At 40.5% G+C, this 21,058-nt stretch overlaps 1 protein-coding gene and 1 pseudogene across 2 annotated transcripts in view; both read left to right on the top strand.

The window, feature by feature from the left end:
• Positions 1 to 21,058, top strand: part of PLBD1 (phospholipase B domain containing 1) — a 67,960-nt gene that overhangs the window by 3,902 nt on the left and 43,000 nt on the right. For both annotated transcript variants that reach the window (XM_059934497.1, XM_059934498.1), the window contains exon 2: positions 14,996 to 15,215. In XM_059934497.1, the coding sequence (XP_059790480.1) occupies positions 14,996 to 15,215 (220 nt within the window). The remainder of the gene's footprint in view (positions 1 to 14,995; positions 15,216 to 21,058) is intronic.
• On the top strand, positions 10,699 to 12,635 carry LOC132372422 (hyaluronan synthase 2-like; annotated as a pseudogene).

Below are 21,058 nucleotides of genomic sequence, written 5' to 3'. Positions count from 1 at the left end.
AAAAGAAGACAGTGCTCTGTGTGAACTCAAACATTTTCTTGTGCTTTTTCTATACTAGCTTTTTTTTTTTTAATGTGGTATCTTTTTTTTTGAACTTTTTATTTTATATTGGAGTATAGCCGATTAACAATGTTGTGATAGTTTCAGGTGCACAGCAAAGTGACTCAGCCATACACGTATCCACTCTCCCCCTAACTGCCCCCCCATCCAGGCTGCTACATAACATTGAGCAGAGTTCCCTGTGCTATACGGTAGGTCCTGGCTGGTTACTGGTTTTAAATATAGCTGTGTGTATATGTCAAAACCAAACACCCTTACTATCCCTTCCCTCCACCCTTACCCCCTGGTAACCATAACTTCATTCTCTAAGTTTATGAGTTTGTTTCTGTTCTGTAAATAAGTTCATTTGTATCATTTCTTTTTACATTCCGCATATAAGCGATATCATACAATATTTCTCTTTCTCTGTGTGACTTACTTCACTCAGTATGACAATCTCTAGGTCCATCCATGTTGCTGCAAATGGCATTATTTCATTCTTTTTAATGGGTGAGTAATATTCCACTGTATATATCTACCACATCTTCTTTATCCACTCCTCTGTTGATGGACATTTAGGTTGCTTCCATATCTTGGCTATTGTAAACAGTGCTGCAATGAACATTGGGGTGCATGTATACTTTCGAACCATGTTTTTCTGTGGATATATGCCCAAGAGTGGGATTGCAGGATCATATGGTAGCTCTATTTTTAGTTTTTTAAGAAACCTCCATACTGTTCTCCATAGTGGCTGTACCAATTTACATTCCCACCAACAGTGCAGGAGGGTTCCCTTCTCTCCACACCCTCTCCAGCATTTATTGTTCGTGGACTTTTTGATAATAGCCATTTTGACTGGTGTGAGGTAATATCTCACTGTAGTTTTGATTTGCATTTCTCTAAAAATTCACGATGTTGAACATCTTTTCATGTGCCTCTTGGCCATCTGTATGTCTTCTTTGGAGAAATGTCTATTTAGCTCTTCTGCCCATTTTTTGATTGGGTTGTTTGTTTTGATGATATTAAGCCACATGAGCTGTTTGTATATTTTGGAGACTAATCCCTTGTCCGTCACCTCATTTGCAAACATTTTCTCCCATTCTGTGGGTTGTCTTTTCATTGTGTTTATGGTTTTCTTTGCTGTGCAAAAGCTTTTGAATTTAATTAGGTCTCATTTGCTTATTCTTGTTTTTATTCCCATTACTCTGGGAGATGGATCGAAAAAGATATTGCTGCAATTTATGTCAGAGAGTGTTCTGCCTATGTTTTCCTCTAGGAGTTTTATAGTGTTTGGTCTCACATTTAGGTCTTTAATCCATTTTGAGCTTACTTTTTTGTATGGTGTTAAAGAATGATCTGATTTTATTTTTTTACATGTAGCTGTCCAGTTGTCCCAGCACCATTTGTTGAAGAGACTGTCTTTCCACCACTGTATAGTCTTGCCTCCTTTGTCATAGATTAATTGACCATAGATGCATAGGTTTATTTCTGGGCTTTCTATCCTGCTCCATTGAGCTATATGTCTGTTTTTGTGCCAGTACCATATTGTTTTGTTTTTTTTTTAATTAATTTATTTATTTATTTATTTTTGACTGTGTTGGGTCTTTGTTTCTGTGCGAGGGCTTTCTCTGGTTGCGGCAAGCAGGGGCCACTCTTCATCGCGGTGCGCGGGCCTCTCACTATCGCGGCCTCTCTTGTTGCGGAGCACAGGCTCCAGACGCGCAGGCTCAGTAGTTGTGGCTCACGGGCCTAGTCGCTCCGCGAGCATGTGGGATCTTCCCAGACCAGGGCTCGAACCCGTGTCCCCTGCATTGGCAGGCAGATCCTTAACCACTGCGCCACCAGGGAAGCCCCTACCATATTGTTTTGATGACTATAGCTTTGTAGTGTAGTCTGAAGTCAGGAAGCCTGATTCCTCCAGCTCCGTTTTTCTTTCTCAAGACTGTTTTGGCTATTCGGGGTCTTTTGAGTCTCCATACAAATTTTAAGATTTTTTGTTCTAGTTCTGTGAAAAATGCCATTGGTAATTTGATAGGGATTGCAATAAATCTGTAGATTGCCTTGGGTAGTATAGTCATCTGGACAATATTGATTCTTCCAATCCAAGAACATGGTATATCTTTCCATCTGTTGGTGTCGTCTTCAATTTCTTGCATCAGCATCTTATAGTTTTCAGAGTACAGGTCTTTAGCCTCCTTAGGTAGGTTTATTCCTAGGTATTTTATTCTTTTTGATGTGATGGTAAATGGGATTGTTTCTTGAATTTGTCTTTCATTGTTAATGTATAGAAATGCAACAGATTTCTGTGTATTAATTTTGTAACCTACAGCTTTACCAAATTCATTGATGAGCTCTAGTAGTTTTCTGGTAGTGTCTTTAGGATTTTCTATGCATAGTATCATGTCATCTGCAAACAGTGACAGTTTAACGTCTTTTCCAATTTGGATTCCTTTTATTTCTTTTTCTTCTCTGATTGCTGCAGCTAGGACTTCCAAAACTATGTTGAATAAAAGTGGTGAGAGTGGACATCCTTGTCTTGTTCCCGGTCTTAGAGGAAATGCTTTCCGCTTTACACTGTTGAGTATGATGTTAGCTATGGGTTTGTCATATATGGCCTTATTATGTTGAGGTAGGTTCCCTCTATGCCCACTTTCTGGAGAGTTTTTATTGTAAATTGATATTGAATTTTTATCAAAAGCTTTTTCTGCATCTATTAAGATGATCATATGGTTTTTCTTCAATTTGTTAATGTGGTGTATCACACTGATTGATTTGCAGATATTGAAAAATCCTTGCATTCCCTGGGATAAATCTCACTTGATTGTGGTGTATGATCCTTTTAATGTATTGTGCATTCGAATTGCTAGTATTTTGTTGAGGATATTTGCGTCTATGTTCCCTTGATCATTATGTAGTGTCCTTCTTTGTCTCTTGTAATAGTCTTTATTTTAAAGTCTATTTTGTCTGATATGAGAATTGCTACTGCAGCTTTCTTTTGATTTCCATTTGCATGGAATATCTTTTTCCATCCACTCACTTTCAGTCTCTGTGTCCCTAGGTCTGAAGTGGGTCTCTTGTAGACAGCATATATATGGGTCTTGTTTTTGTATCCATTCAGCCAGTCTGTGTCTTTTGGTTGGAGCATTTAATCCATTTACATTTAAGGTAATTATCCATATGTACGTTCCTATTACCATTTTCTTAATTGTTTTGGGTTTGTTATTGTAGGTCTTTTCCTTGTCTTGTTTTCCTGCCTAGAGAAGTTCCTTTAGCATTTGTTGTAAAGCTGGTTTGGTGGTGCTGAATTCTCTTAGCTTTTGCTTGTCTGTAAAGGTTTTAACTTCTCTGTTGAATCTGAATGAGATCCTTGCTGGGTAGAGTAATCTTGATTGTAGGTTTTTCCCTTTCATCACTTTAAATATGTCCTGCCACTTCCTTCTGGCTTGCAGAGTTTCTGCTGAAAGATCAGCTGTTAACCTTATGGGGTCTTGCTCTTGTGGGCAGGGATGTGCTCAGTAAAACTTTAGTCCACTTGTCTGTTGATGGATGTGGCTGTGTTCCTTCCCTCTTGGTTGTTTGGCCTGAGGCAACCCAGCACTGGAGCCTACAGGCTGTTTGCTGTGGCTAACGGCAGTCTCCGGGAGGGCTCATGCCAATGAGTATTTCCAAGAAGTGCTGTTGTCAGTGCCAGTGTCCTTGTCCCTGTGATGAGCCACAGCCATCCCACCCCCGGCCCCCCAGGAGACCCTCCAACACTAGCAGGTAGGTCTGGTTCAGTCTCCTATGGGGTCACTGCTCCTTTCTCCTGGGTGCTAATGCACACAGGACTTTATGTGTGCCCTCCAAGAGTGGAGTCTTTGTTTCCCCCAGTCCTGTGAAAGTCCTGCAATCAAATTCTGCTGGCCTTCAAAGTCAGATTCTCTGTATCCCCAGGTTGGGAAGCCTGACATGGGGCTAAGAACCTTCACTCCAGTGGGTGGACTTCTGTGGTATAATTGATCTACAGTTTGTGAGTCGCCCACCCAGTGGTTATGGGATTTGATTTTATCATGATTGCGCCCCTCCTACCATCTCATTGTGGCTTCTCCTTTGTCTCTGGATGTGGGTATCTTTTTTGGTTGGTTCCAGCGACTTCCTGTTGATGTTGTTCAGCAGTTAGTTGTGATTCCGGTGCTCTTGCAAGAAGGGGTGAGTGCATGTCCTTCTACTCCACCATCTTGAACCAATCCAAGCTCTATGCTAGTGTGTTTATAAGAATGTATACAAGATAAGTTCCAGAAACGGGAAGAGCCTCAACTAAAGTGATACATAGGGAAGAAAAGGAAATAGATAAAAGCCTGAGGACTTGGTAAATGGCCAGGAGGGATGACTTCCAGATCAAAGTGGTGGATGATTCTTGCCTTCATCAAGGTGAGAACTAAAGGAAAAGGCACTTATTTGAGGACTGGGAACAGGGTGACTTTAGTTTGGGACACATGGAGTTTGGAATATTTTGAGAAAATTTAGGGAGGTTCTCTCATAAAGACTAACATACAAATATTTTGACTGAACATTTATTATAGACTTTGACAGGGCAGAGACAAGCATAACACCACGTTTATTGATTAGACCTTAGCAAAAAAATTTGTTTTCAAATAGATAAGTTCCAGAAGAATTTCTGGGAGAAGTACTTATGAATCTTTATTATTAAATTTTGTTTCCTGGTCCTGAATCTGATAGCAAAGATCAAAAACTTTCTCTGGAAGAAAATTTAAAAGATCTTCCTTCAGTATTGAAATTGAGGTAGAACATTTTAAGTAACTATTTCATGGTGATTTACTTTCCATAATATATTAACTGTTTATCACGTGAACTTAATCTTGGGTCTTGCTTCTGACATGCAAAATAGAAACTTTAGTTTTCACACTTATTTAGACATTATTTTTACTTTTGTCACCTGTTATGTTTTGTTGGATTCCAAATTTCAAAGCATTAACTATTGAAATAGCAAAAAATGTAGTAGCAACAATAATGGAATGAATCTCAAGGGATTAATTTTGTTTAACATTTTAAGAGTTTTTTTAAAAAATGCATTTGTTTCACCTTTTTTTTTAATAGAGAAGATTCCAGTTGCTCCTACAACTTATATTTCACAATCTTTTGATAATTTGGCTTTAAGATGTGGCTAGAAAATGTATTAATAATGTTATTATGTAGGTTTTTTGTACTACTGTGAAACAGGAATTTACTTAATGTGGTTAAAAAATGAAACTAATAGAGGTAGTGAAATTATGAGGAAACTGGAGTCTAAAATTTGAAACTCTACGTCTGTATAGACAACAGACATGTTATCATCTTCTTGGGGAAAATTGTGAAAGTCTCTTGATTGAGAGAGACAGGCTTGCTCTGAAATTTGTCCTTCAGCCTTTCACACACAGCTACAATTCCAACGTAAGGTAGTGTCGAGTTACTCAAACCAGACCTAAGATATCAAAATTCTAATTTGCAATTAGAAATTAAGAATTAATATACTGTAGATGTGATGTGAATCTGTCTCCGGTGACCTTCCAGCCAGTGTGAAAGTTGGGGATTTAGGTGGCCATTTAATAAAGCATTGTGTTAAGCCCAAAGGAGCCAATACAATGAGATTTAAGATGCTACCCCTCATTCTTAAGAAGTTTGTAATGAAATTTATTGGACCAAATACACACAAATACATATAACTAAAGAGTGATCTAGATGAGCGGTGAGCTGAGTGCCAAATCAGAATGGGGCAAAGTTGACTTTCTGTTGATAAGACTTTTGGCAAGAACTCTGATTTAAGCCAGCAATGAAGAACAGGTACATTTTTAGGAGATGAAGGAAAAGAGATCATTCCAGAGCCAAGCAAATCTCCAGCATTTTTATGTATTAGTATTTTGTTTCCTTGAAGCTCTTTCTTTTTTTAAACTAATCCCTTTCAACCTGCCTTGTGTATCAGGCACATTATTCATCCCACCTCACATCTTCTCACCTGCCTTTTATTCTAGTTTCTCGTATATAAGCTGAGGCACCTCACCTCAGCCAGACTGCAGGAGCCCCCTGCTTTCTACCTCAGAGCTCCTCCGAAATCATAACTGTTTAGCACTGGAGCATGTGCAAACCTGAAAGTGAAGGATTTAACACTTCATTTAACACTCCCTTTGACCTATGTGGGATGGGAGCAGTTGGATAAATGCTCCCTCTTCCATCTCTGCGATGGGATCTTCAGAGGCTTATTCTGCACACCTCCTTGGACCATCTCAAAATGCACTCTCCTGCTTTCCCTCCCTCCCTGTTTCACTCTCCTGGCCCCCTACTCCTGTTCTCTGGGAGCACTTCCCCAAATAATTCTCCTTTCATCAACAATCCCAGGCTCTGATTTCTGGAGGGAGTGAGAGCTAAAATACCTACTTACAGTTTTGCTGCCTAGAGGTTGATTATTCATGAATCAGTTATTTTCTTAGTGACTCTGATGAAGAGACAAAGCAAATCTAAAAACCAGGTATCAATTTACTGGAAGCCCTTTCGAAGAAGGAAAGGTGCAAAGCCAAGGTACACAGAGGGATGCTGAATGACCATGCTCATGGAGCATAAAAGAGAAAAGCAATTCAAGGTTCACAGTCAGTAAATTATTAGCTAAAACCAATCTGGATAGATTAAGTTGCAATTTTATTGTTTTTATATTTTTCTCTGACATATTCTGCCTCTGCTCTCTCATGTTTCTTTTTTTCTCTGACTGACTATATCAGGCAAAAATTGTATTGCTCAGGGTTGAAAACTACTTCCTCTTTCATAAATGAGGTGCTAGCAAACTTAGGTTCCAAATATGGGAAAGAATGATTTAGGCCACTTGTGATTATTTTACAAATTCTAAGACAGGGTTAGGAATTTTTTTTCAACTGAAAACAATTAACTCATAGAAAATATTAGAATAAACAGGTAAATAAAAGAAATTCTATTTGGGTGTTTGGGTTTTTAGAGAGAAATAGGAAAATGATGGGACCTCTTTCATCTTTATTTATAGAAGAAAAATACTCTGTTTTTAGAAAGTAATATTCCCATTCATTCAACAAATATTTATCAAGTGCATTGATTCTAAGGATGTTGATGTTAAAAATGTTTAAGTCTGGGACTTCCCTGATGGTGCAGTGGTTAAGAATCCTCCTGCCAATGCAGGGGACACAGGTTTGATCCCTGGTCCGGGAAGATCCCACATGCCACGGAGCAGCTAAGCCCATGAGCCACAACTACTGAGCCTGCACTCTAGAGCCTGTGCTCCACAACAAGAGAAGCCACCACAATAAGAAACCTATGCACCGCAGCGAAGAGTAGCTCCCGCTCGCCACAACTAGAGAAAGCCCGCGCAGAGCAATGAAGGCCCAACACAGCCAAAAAAAAAAAAGTTTAAATCTCATTTTCATTTTCATGACCCTAGAAAAAATATCAACACATGGCCCTTGCCCCTTGGGCATCTGAACGTCCTCTAGGCTCCTTACCCAAGCTTGAAGACATAATGACTTGAGTTATTTTAGATTAACTTCTGTGAATGTTCAGATAAATTTCACTTTTGGGTCAAGAACACACACAATTAAACTAGATTCATCACAGAAACATTACTGTGCCAGCTACAGCACTCCCAGGATATAGGGTCATAAGCAGAAGTGGCCCCTGCCTTCACAGAGCTTGTATCGAGCTAGATTGAGATTAGAATTATGTGATATTTTTCTACCTTTTTGCTATTACCCTTTCCACACCATTCGCCTCACAACATGGAGATGTTTTTTTAAAAATAGAAAACCATAAGGCTTAAATTATTCGAGGATTTAAGAAAATCAGAAAAAAGCATGGAACTGGGCAACCAGGAAGAGTTGATACATGGAGAAAACATTGAGGAACGGAGGACATCAATTAGGGGTAGCAGGAGAAACTCAGATTTTGGCTTAATTCTCAAAGCATTTGCTAAATTGGTCAGTGTGTTAGCAGTAAATTTTTCTCATTGAATTCTCTTGAGGACTGGGTAGAAGTTTTTTTTTCCATGCATGGGGGCACATGAGTGTCAAAAAAGCACAGATTTACAGAAGTTTATTATTTGTGGTCAGGAAAGTAGGTAGTACCAGTAACAGTGAAACAGCCACCCTTTTTCATTTCCTACAAAGCTCACTGGAGGTGAGGGTGGGAGAGAAAGCATGAGAAAAGTTGGGGAGGGGCTGAGGCTGTGGCATTTGTGTCCCAAAATCAGTTTGGAAAACATACTTATTATATTTGGGAGGAGAAGAAAGGACATAACTATGGATGATGCCCACAATTGTCCAACTGTGGTCAATTGACTTAGTAACAATTAGACTCATTCATCACCAGGAGCCTGTTGGCAAGTATTCTGCGCCTGCCTATGTTTATCAATGCCATTACTTCCACTTTACCGTTTTTAAAGAAAGCCCACCAATATGGTCATGACTCAGTTCAGAATAAATTGACTTTCCCACTCAAGATCATTCTTTAAGGGTCATAATCAGCATTAGCTGATTAGCATAGCTTGACCAAGTCCCAGTGTATCACCCTCTTGGGCCAAGGTGCCACGATGCTCTAGTATTAAGTTTCTAATTTTAGTGCTCATTTCATAGACAATCTTTGCATCAAAAAAGATAAAATACTGAGTCAGTTTTGAATGTGGAAAATAGATAACCATATATAAATATTTAATCTGAGCTTTATAGTATCTTAACCACTAAAAACTTAGTGTGTCCAAAACTAAACTCATATTCCCTCCCAGACCTGTTTCCCATCTGCTCCCTCTCTCAGTGATGATACAACAACCATCCACTGAGTTACAGCCTAGAATCTGAGTCATTCTGGCCTCCTCCCACCTCTTTGATGACCTTAATATGTTTGTCTTTAACCTGAGCAGCTGTACAGTGGTTTCTTAGGCAGAGAAATAAATGCACTACATACCATTTCTTTTCTTCATTTCTTCTTTTTTCTTTTCTCTCTCTTCCTAAGTCTTCCTTCCTTTCATAGATGTTTATTGAGCACCTGTTGTGGGTCAGACACCATATCAAGTGCTGAGGAAACCATCTCTGGCCTCGAGTTCATGGGCTAGGAGCAGGGGCAGACATATAAATTACATTACAATGTGATAAAACTGGAAGAAGACCTGCTTTCAAAGTACGTGGAGCTTGTAGAGCAAGTCAGTCCCTACAAAGGGGGTGTTGCTTCCTGAGTCTTAAAAAGCAATTTTGAGATTGCTAGGTATTTAAGAAGAGAGAAAATCTCAGACATAGGAAACAGCATATGCAAAGTCAGAGGTGCTGGACCAGCTCATGGCAGGTTGGAGAGCTGTGTGTGCAATGGTTTCAAGATCACAAAGTGCATGGAGTGGTGGATGAAACTAGATAGGCAGGCAGAAACCAGGTCATGAATGCCAAGAGGGTAAGTCAAAGAATTTTAATTCTAGGAAGTAGAAGCCATTGAAGATTTGGGGTAATTAAGTAAACAAATCAGTTTTGCATTTTAGAAAGGTCACTCTGGCAAAGTATGAAGAATGGATTATTATCAGTAGAAGTGAAGTATACCAAATTTATATATTCAGGAGAATGTGAAACTTATACCATTGATTGTTAAAGGGTTTTTAAAGCTTTTTATTACATTTGGTAACAAAATTCTAGGCTTAGTTGTAAAATCCTGGGTTAACTATCATTTGGAAATTTAAATATACATTACAGTAAACATTTAGAAAATGTTTTTCTAAAATGTTCCATCTAGGTCAATAAACTTGTCTGTAGAAGTCTTTTATAAGGATAAAAAAAAAAAAAAAAAGAATGGATTAAAGGTCAGAGAGACCTGGAAAAAAAGCCTCTTCATAGTTCAGACTAGTTGTGTTACTAAAACTAGCATAGAAATGTAGAGCTAAAGAGGCACTTACTAGTGGTAGAGATATTTATGAGGTTTTTGTTTGTTTGTTTTTTAATTTATTTTATTTTTTTTTTATTTTTGGCTGTGTTGGGTCTTCGTTGCTGTGTGCAGGCTTTCTTTAGTTGCGGCAAGCAGGGGCTACTCTTCATTGAGGTGCACAGGCTTCTCATTGCGGTGGCTTCTCTTGTTGCAGAGCCCGGGCTCTAGGCGAACAGGCTTCAGTAGTTGTGGCTCGCGGGCTCTAGAGCGCAGGCTCAGTAGTTGTGGCGCACAGGCTTAGCTGCTCCGCGGCATGTGGGATCTTCCCAGACCGGGGCTCGAACCCGTGTCCCCTGCATTGGCAGGTGGATTCTTAACCATTGCACCACCAGGGAAGCCCAGGAGGTTTTGATTAAACATGAGTTATGCAGGAGAGAGGAGACCTGGATGGACTTGGGTTTCAGGCTGAAAGATCACAGAGCTAGAAAGCAGAGGATGGAGGATGGATTGGGAGAGAATATGAATTTTGTTTTGGATATTTTTAATTTCTAGTGCTGATGGAATCATCCAGAAGGTGTTATCCGTTGTGCTCTTGGGTGTAAAGATAAAGAGGAACCCATGGGAGAAATAGGAAAAGGCAAGCAAAGGAGGAGGTGATTCAGGAGAGATTGTTGTTCCAGAGACCATGGGAGGAAAGAGCTTTAAGAATAAGTGGGCACCAAGGTCAAATTCTTTCAGAAATTCACGTGGCATTAGGATTCAATGAACAAAATGTATTGTAAGAGGTTTCTATGTATCCTGAGAATAATTGGAACCACGCTTTTTGAAGTTTCTCTCCTCCTTGGAATCACAACTGCATATATTTTTGGCTACCAATTTATCCAAAAAGATAATTACTATTTCTCTTTTGGACTATATGGTGCCTTTTTAGCATCACACCTCCTCATCCAAAGCCTGTTTGCCTTTTGGAGCGCCGAAAAATGAAAAAATCTCTAGAAGCCCCCATTAAGTTGAACAGAACTGTTGCTCTTTGCATTGCTGTATATCAAGAAGATCCAGACTACTTATGGAAATGTTTGCAATCTGTGAAAAGGCTAACCTACCCTGGAATTAAAGTTGTCATGGTCATAGATGGAAACTTAGAAGATGACCTTTACATGATGGACATCTTCAGTGAAGTCATGGGCAGGGACAAATCAGCCACTTATATCTGGAAGAACAACTTCCACATGAAGGGTCCTGGTGAGACAGACGAGTCACATAAAGAAAGCTCACAACATGTCACCCAGTTGGTCTTATCCAACAAGAGTATTTGCATCATGCAAAAATGGGGTGGATAAGAGAAGTCATGTACACGGCTTTCAGAGCACTGGGACGAAGTGTGGATTATGTACAGGTTTGTGATTCAGACACCATGCTTGACCCTGCCTCAACAGTGGAGATGGTAAAAGTTTTAGAAGAAGATCCCATGGTTGGAGATGTCAGGGGAGATGTCCAGATTTTAAACAAGTATGATTCCTGGATCACCTTCCTCAGCAGTGTGAGATACTGGATGGCTTTTAACATAGAAAGGGCCTGTCAGTCTTATTTTGGATGTGTCCAGTGCATTAGTGGACCTCTGGGAATGTACAGAAACTCCTTACTGCATGAATTTGTGGAAGACTGGTACAATCAAAAATTTATGGGCAGGGGACTTCCCTGGTGGTCCAGTGGGTAGGACTCTGTGCTCCCAATGCAGGGGGCCCGGGTTCTGTCTCTGGTTGGGGAACTAGATCCCACATGCATGCTGCAACAAGGATCCCGCATGCCGCAACTAAAGACACGGCGTGAGCCAAAAATAAATAATAAACAAATAAATAATTTAAAAAAAATTTATGGGCAGCCATTGTAGTTTTGGAGATGACAGGCATCTAACAAACTGAGTGCTGAGCCTGGGCTATGCAACAAAATACACAGCTCGATCCAAATGCCTTACTGAAACACCTAAGGGATGTCTCAGATGGTTAAACCAGCAGACCGGTTGGAGCAAGTCCTACTTCCGAGAGTGACTGTACAATGCCATGTGGTTTCATAAACATCACTTGCGGATGACCTATGAAGCAGTCATCCCTGGGTTCTTCCCTTTCTTTCTCATTGCCACAGTAATCCGGCTCTTCTACAGGAGTGAAATTTGGAACATCCTCCATTTCTTGTTAACTGTCCAGTTAGTGGGTCTCATAAAATCATCTTCTGCCAGCTGCCTTAGAGGAAATATCATCATGGTCTTCATGTCCCTCCACTCAATGTTATACATGTCAAGTTTACTTCCCGCCAAGATGTTTGCAGTTGCAACAATAAGCAAAGCTGGGTGGGGCACATCTGGAAGGAAATCCATTGATAATTTCATAGGACTCATTCCAGTATCAGTTTGGTATACAATCCTCCTGGGTGGTGTGATTTTCACCATTTATAAGGAATCTAAAAAGCCATTCTCAGAATCCAAACAAGACAGCTTTAATTGTTGGAACATTGCTCTATGCAAGCTGTTGGGTCATGTTTTTGACACCGTATGTGATTCTCATCAAAAACTGTGGCAGGCGGAAGAAGGGACAACGGTATGACATGGTGCTTAATGTATGATCTTACATGTGATGTTTGCAGTTACAGATGCAGACACACACAGAACCTTAGTTCCTCTAGGGACTGTGCGGTATTGTGGCATCAGATAATGCCACCAAAGGAGACACATCACTGCTGCTGGGACTTGAACAAAGACATTTGTATGGGTTTATTTTAATTCTGCCCAAGTAAAATGATACATGAAGAAGAAGAGCTCACATTTAATCTGATACTCCTATGAAAATGGGAAGAATTCTTTGTTTATGCACTTCTTCCTTATTGTACATCCGCCTCACAGTGTTTTGCCCTATATACCTCACTAGTCATGCTTTATGTGGGTAACCATGGAAGAAGAGGATTTTGGAAACTCAAGGAAAAGTTCTTTCAACATATACAACCTAACTTATGGACTGTGTTGATAGCTAATTTTTTTTTAAGAAAGGGTTTTCTGTTCAACTCTACCAAATGAAATGCCGAAGGACATTTTACAGGCCGTTGTCTGTGCTGTATTTTTATATAATTGTACTGTGTTTTAAAATTTTGTATGCCAATTTTAAAACAAATTTTGTATATTTTATATTCTACTTGTCTGCCAAAATACACCTGTTCTTCCTTTTTTTTTTTTAAATAAAATAGGTTCTGAAAAAATTCATACTTAAAAAATTTCTACCCAAAATGTGAAGCTTGGTTGACTGATGTTGTTCATGATAGAGAGAATAAAATGTTTCTCTCTCTCTCTCCCTTTAAAATTGAATAGTTTGTTTCTGTGAAAAACTATTTAAACTTTCAATATTTTAACTTTTTTTCATTTCTTTAGAAAAGGCCAATATACATGTCACACTTCGTGAGTAGAAATTCATACTTATGTGTACAAAAAAGAAGTCACTGAAAATCAAGGCCAAAGAGGTAGAAAAGTACAATTTTTTCATAAGACTGAAAAAAAAGAGGATGCTAGTTCTCAAAAGAAAACACTAGTAATCCAGCAGTGGACAAAATCTGAGTATTAAAGATAGTCTTTGGAGATTCTCACAGTGTTTTCCCAGGCTACGTAAAAAGGAAAGTGGGAAAAATTATCTGTACAATTTGGACAAATACAAAGCAGTTCATCATTTTGTTCTGTGACCTGTGTTCACTGGATCCTGTCTATATATTGAACATACTTTACCTACCTTTTTTTTTTCCAGCTTGTCAGTTCACTTTACATGTTAGTATGAGGTTTATATGGGTGAGTGGGATAAATTATAATAAGGCTAAGGCATACAGATTCAAAACTGGCAGAGTCAAGCTCCACATGTCCTCTTTAACTTTCTAGGGAAGATTTTTTCTGAATTATACAGATAATTGCTTCATCTCTTCTGTTCTGGCCTACATAAATGTGTTTACATAGTAGACATGATATCAAGGTTTAATAGTTACATCAAGAATTGGCACATAAAAAATTGATGGACCAGGTATCCTCAGCCTTGTTAATTTAGTTACTCTGGGGTCTCAGTTATCCAGTTTGACTTTTGACATGACCCATCTTGCCTTGTAGCTGGTGCTGTGTAGACCTGTGTTTAAAAACACAATTGAACACATGAAGAGTTGCATAAAAAGTATTGTGATGAAGCATAAATGTGGAGAAGTATTCAACCATGTGTTTCTTGCCTTTCTGCTTCCTTTTTATGCAGGTACCTATATTCCATCCATCCTGCTTAAGAAAAAACTGCACATTCTACCTTCAGAGTACAAAAAGTTACATAATGTTCTACAACTTAGACTCTCACTGATTGGAATGCTTGTGAGAAACAAACAGACCACGCCATTAAATGAGTCTAAAATTTGAGTTTGCCTTTTTGACTATTTATGTTCTAACTTAAGCTTTGATAACATTCAAATGTCAAATTCTCTCATTCTCATAAAACATTGAATTAATTGCCTATATTTATTCTAGCAATTATTCAATGTATTTCCAGTATAGGATGTACAGTATAATAGAATTTTTTTGTAAATAAGATATTTTTGATAAGGAAAAAAAAAGAATTAAACAGGAGAGATAGGATAGAAAGTGAGAGAATATGGATGCTTTGGCCCAACTATTGAGGGGGATGGAAAGGGTTGCAGACCAGGGATATGAACCCTATTCTTGATTGAATGACAAGGTGGGTGAGAGCTCCAGCTCCTGCCTTGCCCAGAATCCCATCTCTAAGGATGAAGCACTTAGATCCACCTCTTTGATGCTCCAACTACGCCCCTACCTTTGACCTGGTTCTTTGTGCTCTAGGCTCATCCCCCGTGGTCAAGGCTCTGGTTTTTTCCCACTTGTAACAAGGACAAACTATAGTGTGGCAGATTTCCCAATTCTGTTGTAATAGAACAGAACTCTTTAAAAGCAAATGTGCTGGAATTGTTGGTTACATAGAAAAAAAAAATGTTATCAGCAATTCAGTTCAATGACATCCTATCATTATTCCTTTTTCTTTTTTTCCAGGGGTCTACTATGCAACTGCATACTGGATGCCTACTGAGAAGACAATACAAGTCAAAAACGTCCTAGACAGGAATGGGGATGCCTATGGCTTTTACAATAACTCTGTGAAAACCACAGGCTGGGGCATCCTGGAGATCAGAGCGGGGTACGGTTCTCAATCCCTGAGCAACGAGATCGTCATGTTTGCAGCCGGCTTTTTGGAGGGTTACCTCACTGCCCCGTAAGTACCCAGTCGTGGTGGAGAACTGCCAGGCAACCTCTGTCCCTTTCTTTGCCCAACAGTGGTTTTTTCTTCCTGGCATTGTATGCTAGAATTGAAAAGTTGCCATGGTCTTTCTCATATGATAGAAAGATTATCAGAATTACATTTGAACCTGTAGTCATACCTGCCTAGAAGGAGCAAAGCCCCCAATTGTGACACATTTTTAAATCTTTCCCTCTCACGAAACTCTTTTAAAAGACTGCTAAGCCATTTCATCTTACTAGTCATTTATTGTCGGGTAGAAAGCAAATGGAGGTGGAGTGGCTCTTTGAGGACCACAAACAGAGAAGATTAATTAAAAATAAAAATAAAATGTAAGAGCATTTATTTTCAACCATCTTAGAACAATACTTTCAAGTGGGCGAAGATTTTAAATTGAAATTTTAATGTCTAACATGAATGTTCTTTCCAATTCTATTGTTATTTAATTCTTGTGTTCTTCCCTTGTCTTATGGAAATAACAAAAAATGTACTTATAATAATGCAATCATGACTCATCCTTTTTAGAGAACAGATCTTTGAGGAAAGGAAAGTTGCAACTCATTTAAACAAGACTCATTCTTCCTTTGATATAAAATGTCTTGAGGACGTGGCTTTCTTCTTTTATGCTCTGTGACCTAGATTGTTGAGTGCAGTTTAACCAAACCTTATTTTGCACTGTTACCATCTTAGTCATAGTAAATGCAGTGCTGATCTTAATCTGTTTCTGAGTACTGGCAATTATATCAAATGTTGAACGACTAATTACTGGACTCTGGCTGTCTTTTTTAAAATGTAAACTAAAAATTCCTGGTTTTGTTTTTATACCAAATTTTTGTTACCTTACCATACAAGTCCCCTTAATAGGGGACTCTCAATTTGGAGATGTAGAAAACTTTATAAACTAAATACGATTTAAAAAACATGTTTAAAACTGTATTCAACATGTAAAAATCTGAACTTTTTCTTTTCCCCTACAAATCTTTATTTCGGGATCCACTGGTTTCTGATTGCATTCTTTAAATTGAGTTGCAAGTTTGGAGAAATAGTTCAGATTGAAGTTGTGTGAACATAAATATATTCAATGAAGTCATGCGTAAGATACATATGAGTTATTAAGGGAAGCTATGTAACTTGAGTGGAGCATCTCTAATCTGTGTTAGAGATGCTAACATAGATTGAATGTTGAGAGCCTAAGCTTGTCTTCCTTGGACTTTGGCATCGCTACTAGAGAGCTCAGGGAGTTTGACCGAGGAGACTTCTGACAAAAGTGACCCTTCTGTTATTCTTATGTCTCAGGAAAACCTAAGTTTTTTTTAAAAAATTTTATTTATTTATTCATTTATGGCTGTGTTGGGTCTTCATTTCTGTGCGAGGGCTTTCTCCAGTTGTGGCAAGTGGGGGCCACTCTTCATCGCAGTGCGCGGGCCTCTCACTATCGCGGCCTCCCTTGTTGCGGAGCACAGGCTCCAGACGCGCGAGCTCAGTAATTGTGGCTCACGGGCCCAGCTACTCCGCGGCATGTGGGATCTTCCCAGACCAGGCTCGAACCCGTGTCCGCTGCATTGGCAGGCAGATTCTTAACCACTGTGCCACCAGGGAAGCCCAAAACCTAAGTTTTAACATCTCACTTTGGGAAGTAGCTTTATCATTTCTGCCTTATTCATAATATAAAGTACTGACCTATCCTTGAGTTCCTTTATCCATGACCACAAGCTGTGTGGCTAAATAAATAAATAAATGCTACTATGTAAAAAAAAAAAAAGAAGAAAGAAATACAACCAAAACCATCTTTAGAAGGGTATTTCCCAGAAGCTCCTTTTCAGAGGCTGTCATTCTGACTGCATTGCTGAAAAGTCCAATACGTAGGGGAATTTCTGAATCAGCATGCATTCAAAGGCTCTGCTCTGTGCTTCACTCAAAGCTCAGAATAGTGGGATGTGACCCGGCAAGCTTAAAACAGACCCCTGGCAATGGGTTGGGGAAGAGGGAAGAGACAGAGGTGGTTACCAGTTTCCTGCCTTCCTCTTCTGATATGGTCTAGGAGGTGAAGGCTTACTACACATTCTGTTGCCCAAGAGTTTAATTTGGAGGAAGGAGAAATGCCAAAGGGAGTAAAGAATCAGGGCTCACAGAGACAAGAGCTCTGGCAGGGAGATAGGGCAGAGGGGAGGCTGGAAGAATTCACGTGATTGAGACTGTCAGACCCAAGGCGCCACCCAGGAAGGACTGTAGCAATAGGCACCCCGTGCACTGTCTCAACTGAGCAGAGAGGCAGTGGGGCTTCCTCCGAGCAAAGGTATCCAGCATTCTCTGAAGCAAGGCAGAAGAGCTTAAAATGTCAACCCTCTGGAAGTTGTGACTGTAGCCACAAACCAATGGCGGAGAAAGAATACAAGTCATAGGCTAGAGTTCTTTGTTTTCAGCTACACAGGGACAGTTGTATGAGAAGCAATAGCATCTTCATACACAGACATCGTTTTATCAATTTAAAACATATACTGCTGGGGACTGTTTTGCAAAGGACAATTCCACGTACCAAGACACAGCCTTGGAGCCAGGGCAGAGAAGGTGAGTTTGTGCCAGAGGCCAAAAGAAAGAACTGCCTTGTTTTCTCTCATCTTGCAGAGTTGCTCAGGCAGCTGCCAAGAGCAGTGGGAAGTATAGGGCTGCCACGTTTTTCCACATCACCACATTTAAAATGGAGTGGTGTGCCTTACATTCTCCCGCACCTCCGGGGGACATGTGTGAAAGGACGAACATCGTGGGATGAACGACTGAGATAGGCAGATAAGGACGTTGGTTTGACAGCCTCAGAAAATATAATTTGCTTTTTCCAAACTATGAAATACTCGAGAGACCAAATCAAAACACAAAGAAATACGCTCAAATCCTCCATCACTGCCTTCGAAGCACGCAGCAATTTGTTGCTTCTTTGAGCTTTTACGACACTTTTACGACGCTGTCCCGGGCCCGCCCTCTATCCTGTATCCCGAAGCTCCTGGCCGTGTGCGTGCGCGGCTCCTGCAGGGTTATCTCACCGTGTGCGGCGGAGGCAGACAGATCCACCAGGGCCACAGCCTGGGGTAGGCATTCACTATTTTCAGGAGCTTCTCTCGCTGGCTTGCTCTTCTTCACACTCTCTTCTCCCTCTTCTTCCACTGGGCCACCCCCGGCCCCTGAGGAGCCCCTCACTGCGTGATGCGCCACGCAGACGTGCGTTCCGGAGGGGCCCCTGAGGCTGGCTGTGGTGCCCCCTCAGCCTCCCGCACAGCCCCTTCCTAGCATCTCTTAGAGCTGTGATTCCTGAGAGCCAGATGCTGCCCCTTCCGTCTCCACCTGTCAAAATCCTGCTCAACCTCCAAGACCCATCTCAGATGCTCTCTTCTTTTTGTTTTATGCTTTTTGTTTGAAATTACAATATTTTATATTGTGTGCCAATATGATGATACATCATATAGCTGTTGGAAATGACCTTTTTTTTTTTTTTTTTTTTTTTTTAGAGAGAGGACATGCGCATATACGGCAGGGTTTTTGTTTTGTTTGTTTGTTTTAAATTTATTTATCTATTTATTTACTTTTGGCTGTGTTGGGTCTTCGTTTCTGTGCGAGGGCTTTCTCTAGTTGCGGCGAGCGGGGGCCACTCTTCATCGCGGTGCGCGGGCCTCTCACTGTCGCAGCCTCTCCCGTTGCGGAGCACAGGCTCCAGACGCGCAGGCTCAGTAGTTGTGGCTCACGGGCCTAGCCGCTCCGTGGCATGTGGGATCCTCCCGGACCGGGGCACGAACCCGTGTCCCCTGCATTGGCAGGCGGATTCCTAACCACTGCGCCACCAGGGAAGCTCCCGGAAATGACCTGTTTTTTATACATCTTTATTGGAGTATAATTGCTTTACGATGTTGTGTTAGTTTCTGCTGTACAACAAAGTGAATCAGTTATATGATGCTCTCTTCTTGATGAAGCTCTTTCTGATTCCATTTCCACTGGATCGGAGCCCCATCTCTCCCCTCCACCACCTGTTAGTGCCTTGAGGACAGGGTCCCCATCTTATTCATCTTTGTATACCCCAGGTGCCTGGCACAGCACTTCTGCCCCCCAGTGGTTACTTAACTACACGCTTACGAAGTTTAATTGAATCCTGTTGTTGTTCCAGTTTTGTGAGAGATGAATCGAAGTGTCAGCTATGTATTTCCATGTAATGCATTGTCTAGCAGCCTTGGCCGAATGGAATTTCTGCCTTCATTTTTTTTTAACTCTACTAGGTGGCTCCCTAAGAGTTGCAAATGAAGAGTCTCTGATGGCTCACGAATGATGTAAAAGCTGATAAACAGTCATTGATTTTTAATAAAATAAGTCAGGAAACCTTTCTGGAAAGAGTGGTGATGGAGGTGTGAGGACCTGGTCTGCTCTAGTTTTTAACAAAGTGGCTGATCTCTTGTGTTGCTGAGGCAGATGCAGAAATGACCTCCTCTGGAATTACCTAGCCAGTTTGGGTGCCACAATTCAATGCGACACGCCCTCGTTATACTACCTTGTGCCGGGCTCTGGGGATAGAGAGACAGTGGGGAGTGAGTTCCTGAGTACTCTCTCCACTTGTTTTAAGGTCATGTGTTGACACAACAGTTGCTAAAACTATGATGAAAAGAGGTTCTAGCAAGATTATGGCACAAGTAGAGAGAATAGTCAAAGGTGTAACCTTTTTGGGCGTTTGTCTTACCATCAAGAGATACTTCAAGAATCTCCTCCGTACCCCCAACTTGCTCCTTCTGATATTAGAAACTGAATATGGCTCCAGGTCAAGGCTGTAGCCAAAGCAAAGATAAGTAAGACACAGTCACACCCTCAAAATTATCAGATGACTAGCACTTATATTTTTATATATATACATATATATATATACACACACACACACACACACACACACACACACACACATATATATATATATAATTTAAAATATGCCAGGCATTGTTCAAAACATTTTATATATGTTAAATTATTTAATCCACAGCCATGCTGTGAGGTATATATTATTACTGATGAGAAAACTTGGGCACAGAGAAGTAAAGTAAGTAGCTGAAAGTCACAAAGCTAGTAAGCAGCAGCCAGAATTGGAAACCAGCTGTCCAGCTTCGGAGTCCGTGCACATGCACACACATACACACACACATGGATTAATCACAGCGGGAAATACTAAAGGAGCCTGATATGGCCTCAGACCCAGGAAGTAGGAAGTTGAAACAACTAGGAAAGAGTAGGAGAGATCACCTGACAAGCACTAAGTGATATGGTATTAACATAACGCAAAAAGATTCAGGGAAAAGTAGGTGTCCATGTGTCTTTGTGATTGTCACAAAGTGTGTGTGAGAGATGGAAAGATGGGCAAAGTCTCGGCCAACTTAGGAGGAAACTTACTGACTTGACACACCACAGGAGCTGAAACGAAATCTCACACATCCTTGACATGGTGACTGGTCTTGGCTCTGTTTGATGAGAATTCGGAAGCATGGAGAAGTTGGGAATCCTGCTTATGGTCGTAGAGCCTACAAGGAGTGGATCAAGCTTTGAGTTCAGAATTCAAAGCCTCTGCTCTTATCTGCTGTCCTGTGTTGCTCCAGCACGCCAAAGTATAGGGCCCCAGGCTCAAAGATCAGAGAAGGGCCTCAGCCTTCTCAGGGGACTGTGAGTGGATTATGTTCCTCAGGACCCCTGGGCGGGGCAGGATCAGGTGAAGCCTCCACTTCTGATCTCAACGTGCAGGTTTCTCTTCCCCAGCTCTGAATATCAGAATCAAAAAATTTAGTCCCTGCCCCCCCAAAAAA

The sequence above is a fragment of the Balaenoptera ricei genome, chromosome 10 (genome assembly GCF_028023285.1).
Source record: "Balaenoptera ricei isolate mBalRic1 chromosome 10, mBalRic1.hap2, whole genome shotgun sequence".
NCBI classification, from domain to species: Eukaryota; Metazoa; Chordata; class Mammalia; order Artiodactyla; family Balaenopteridae; genus Balaenoptera; species Balaenoptera ricei.
This window is presented reverse-complemented; position numbering and strand designations above follow the sequence as displayed.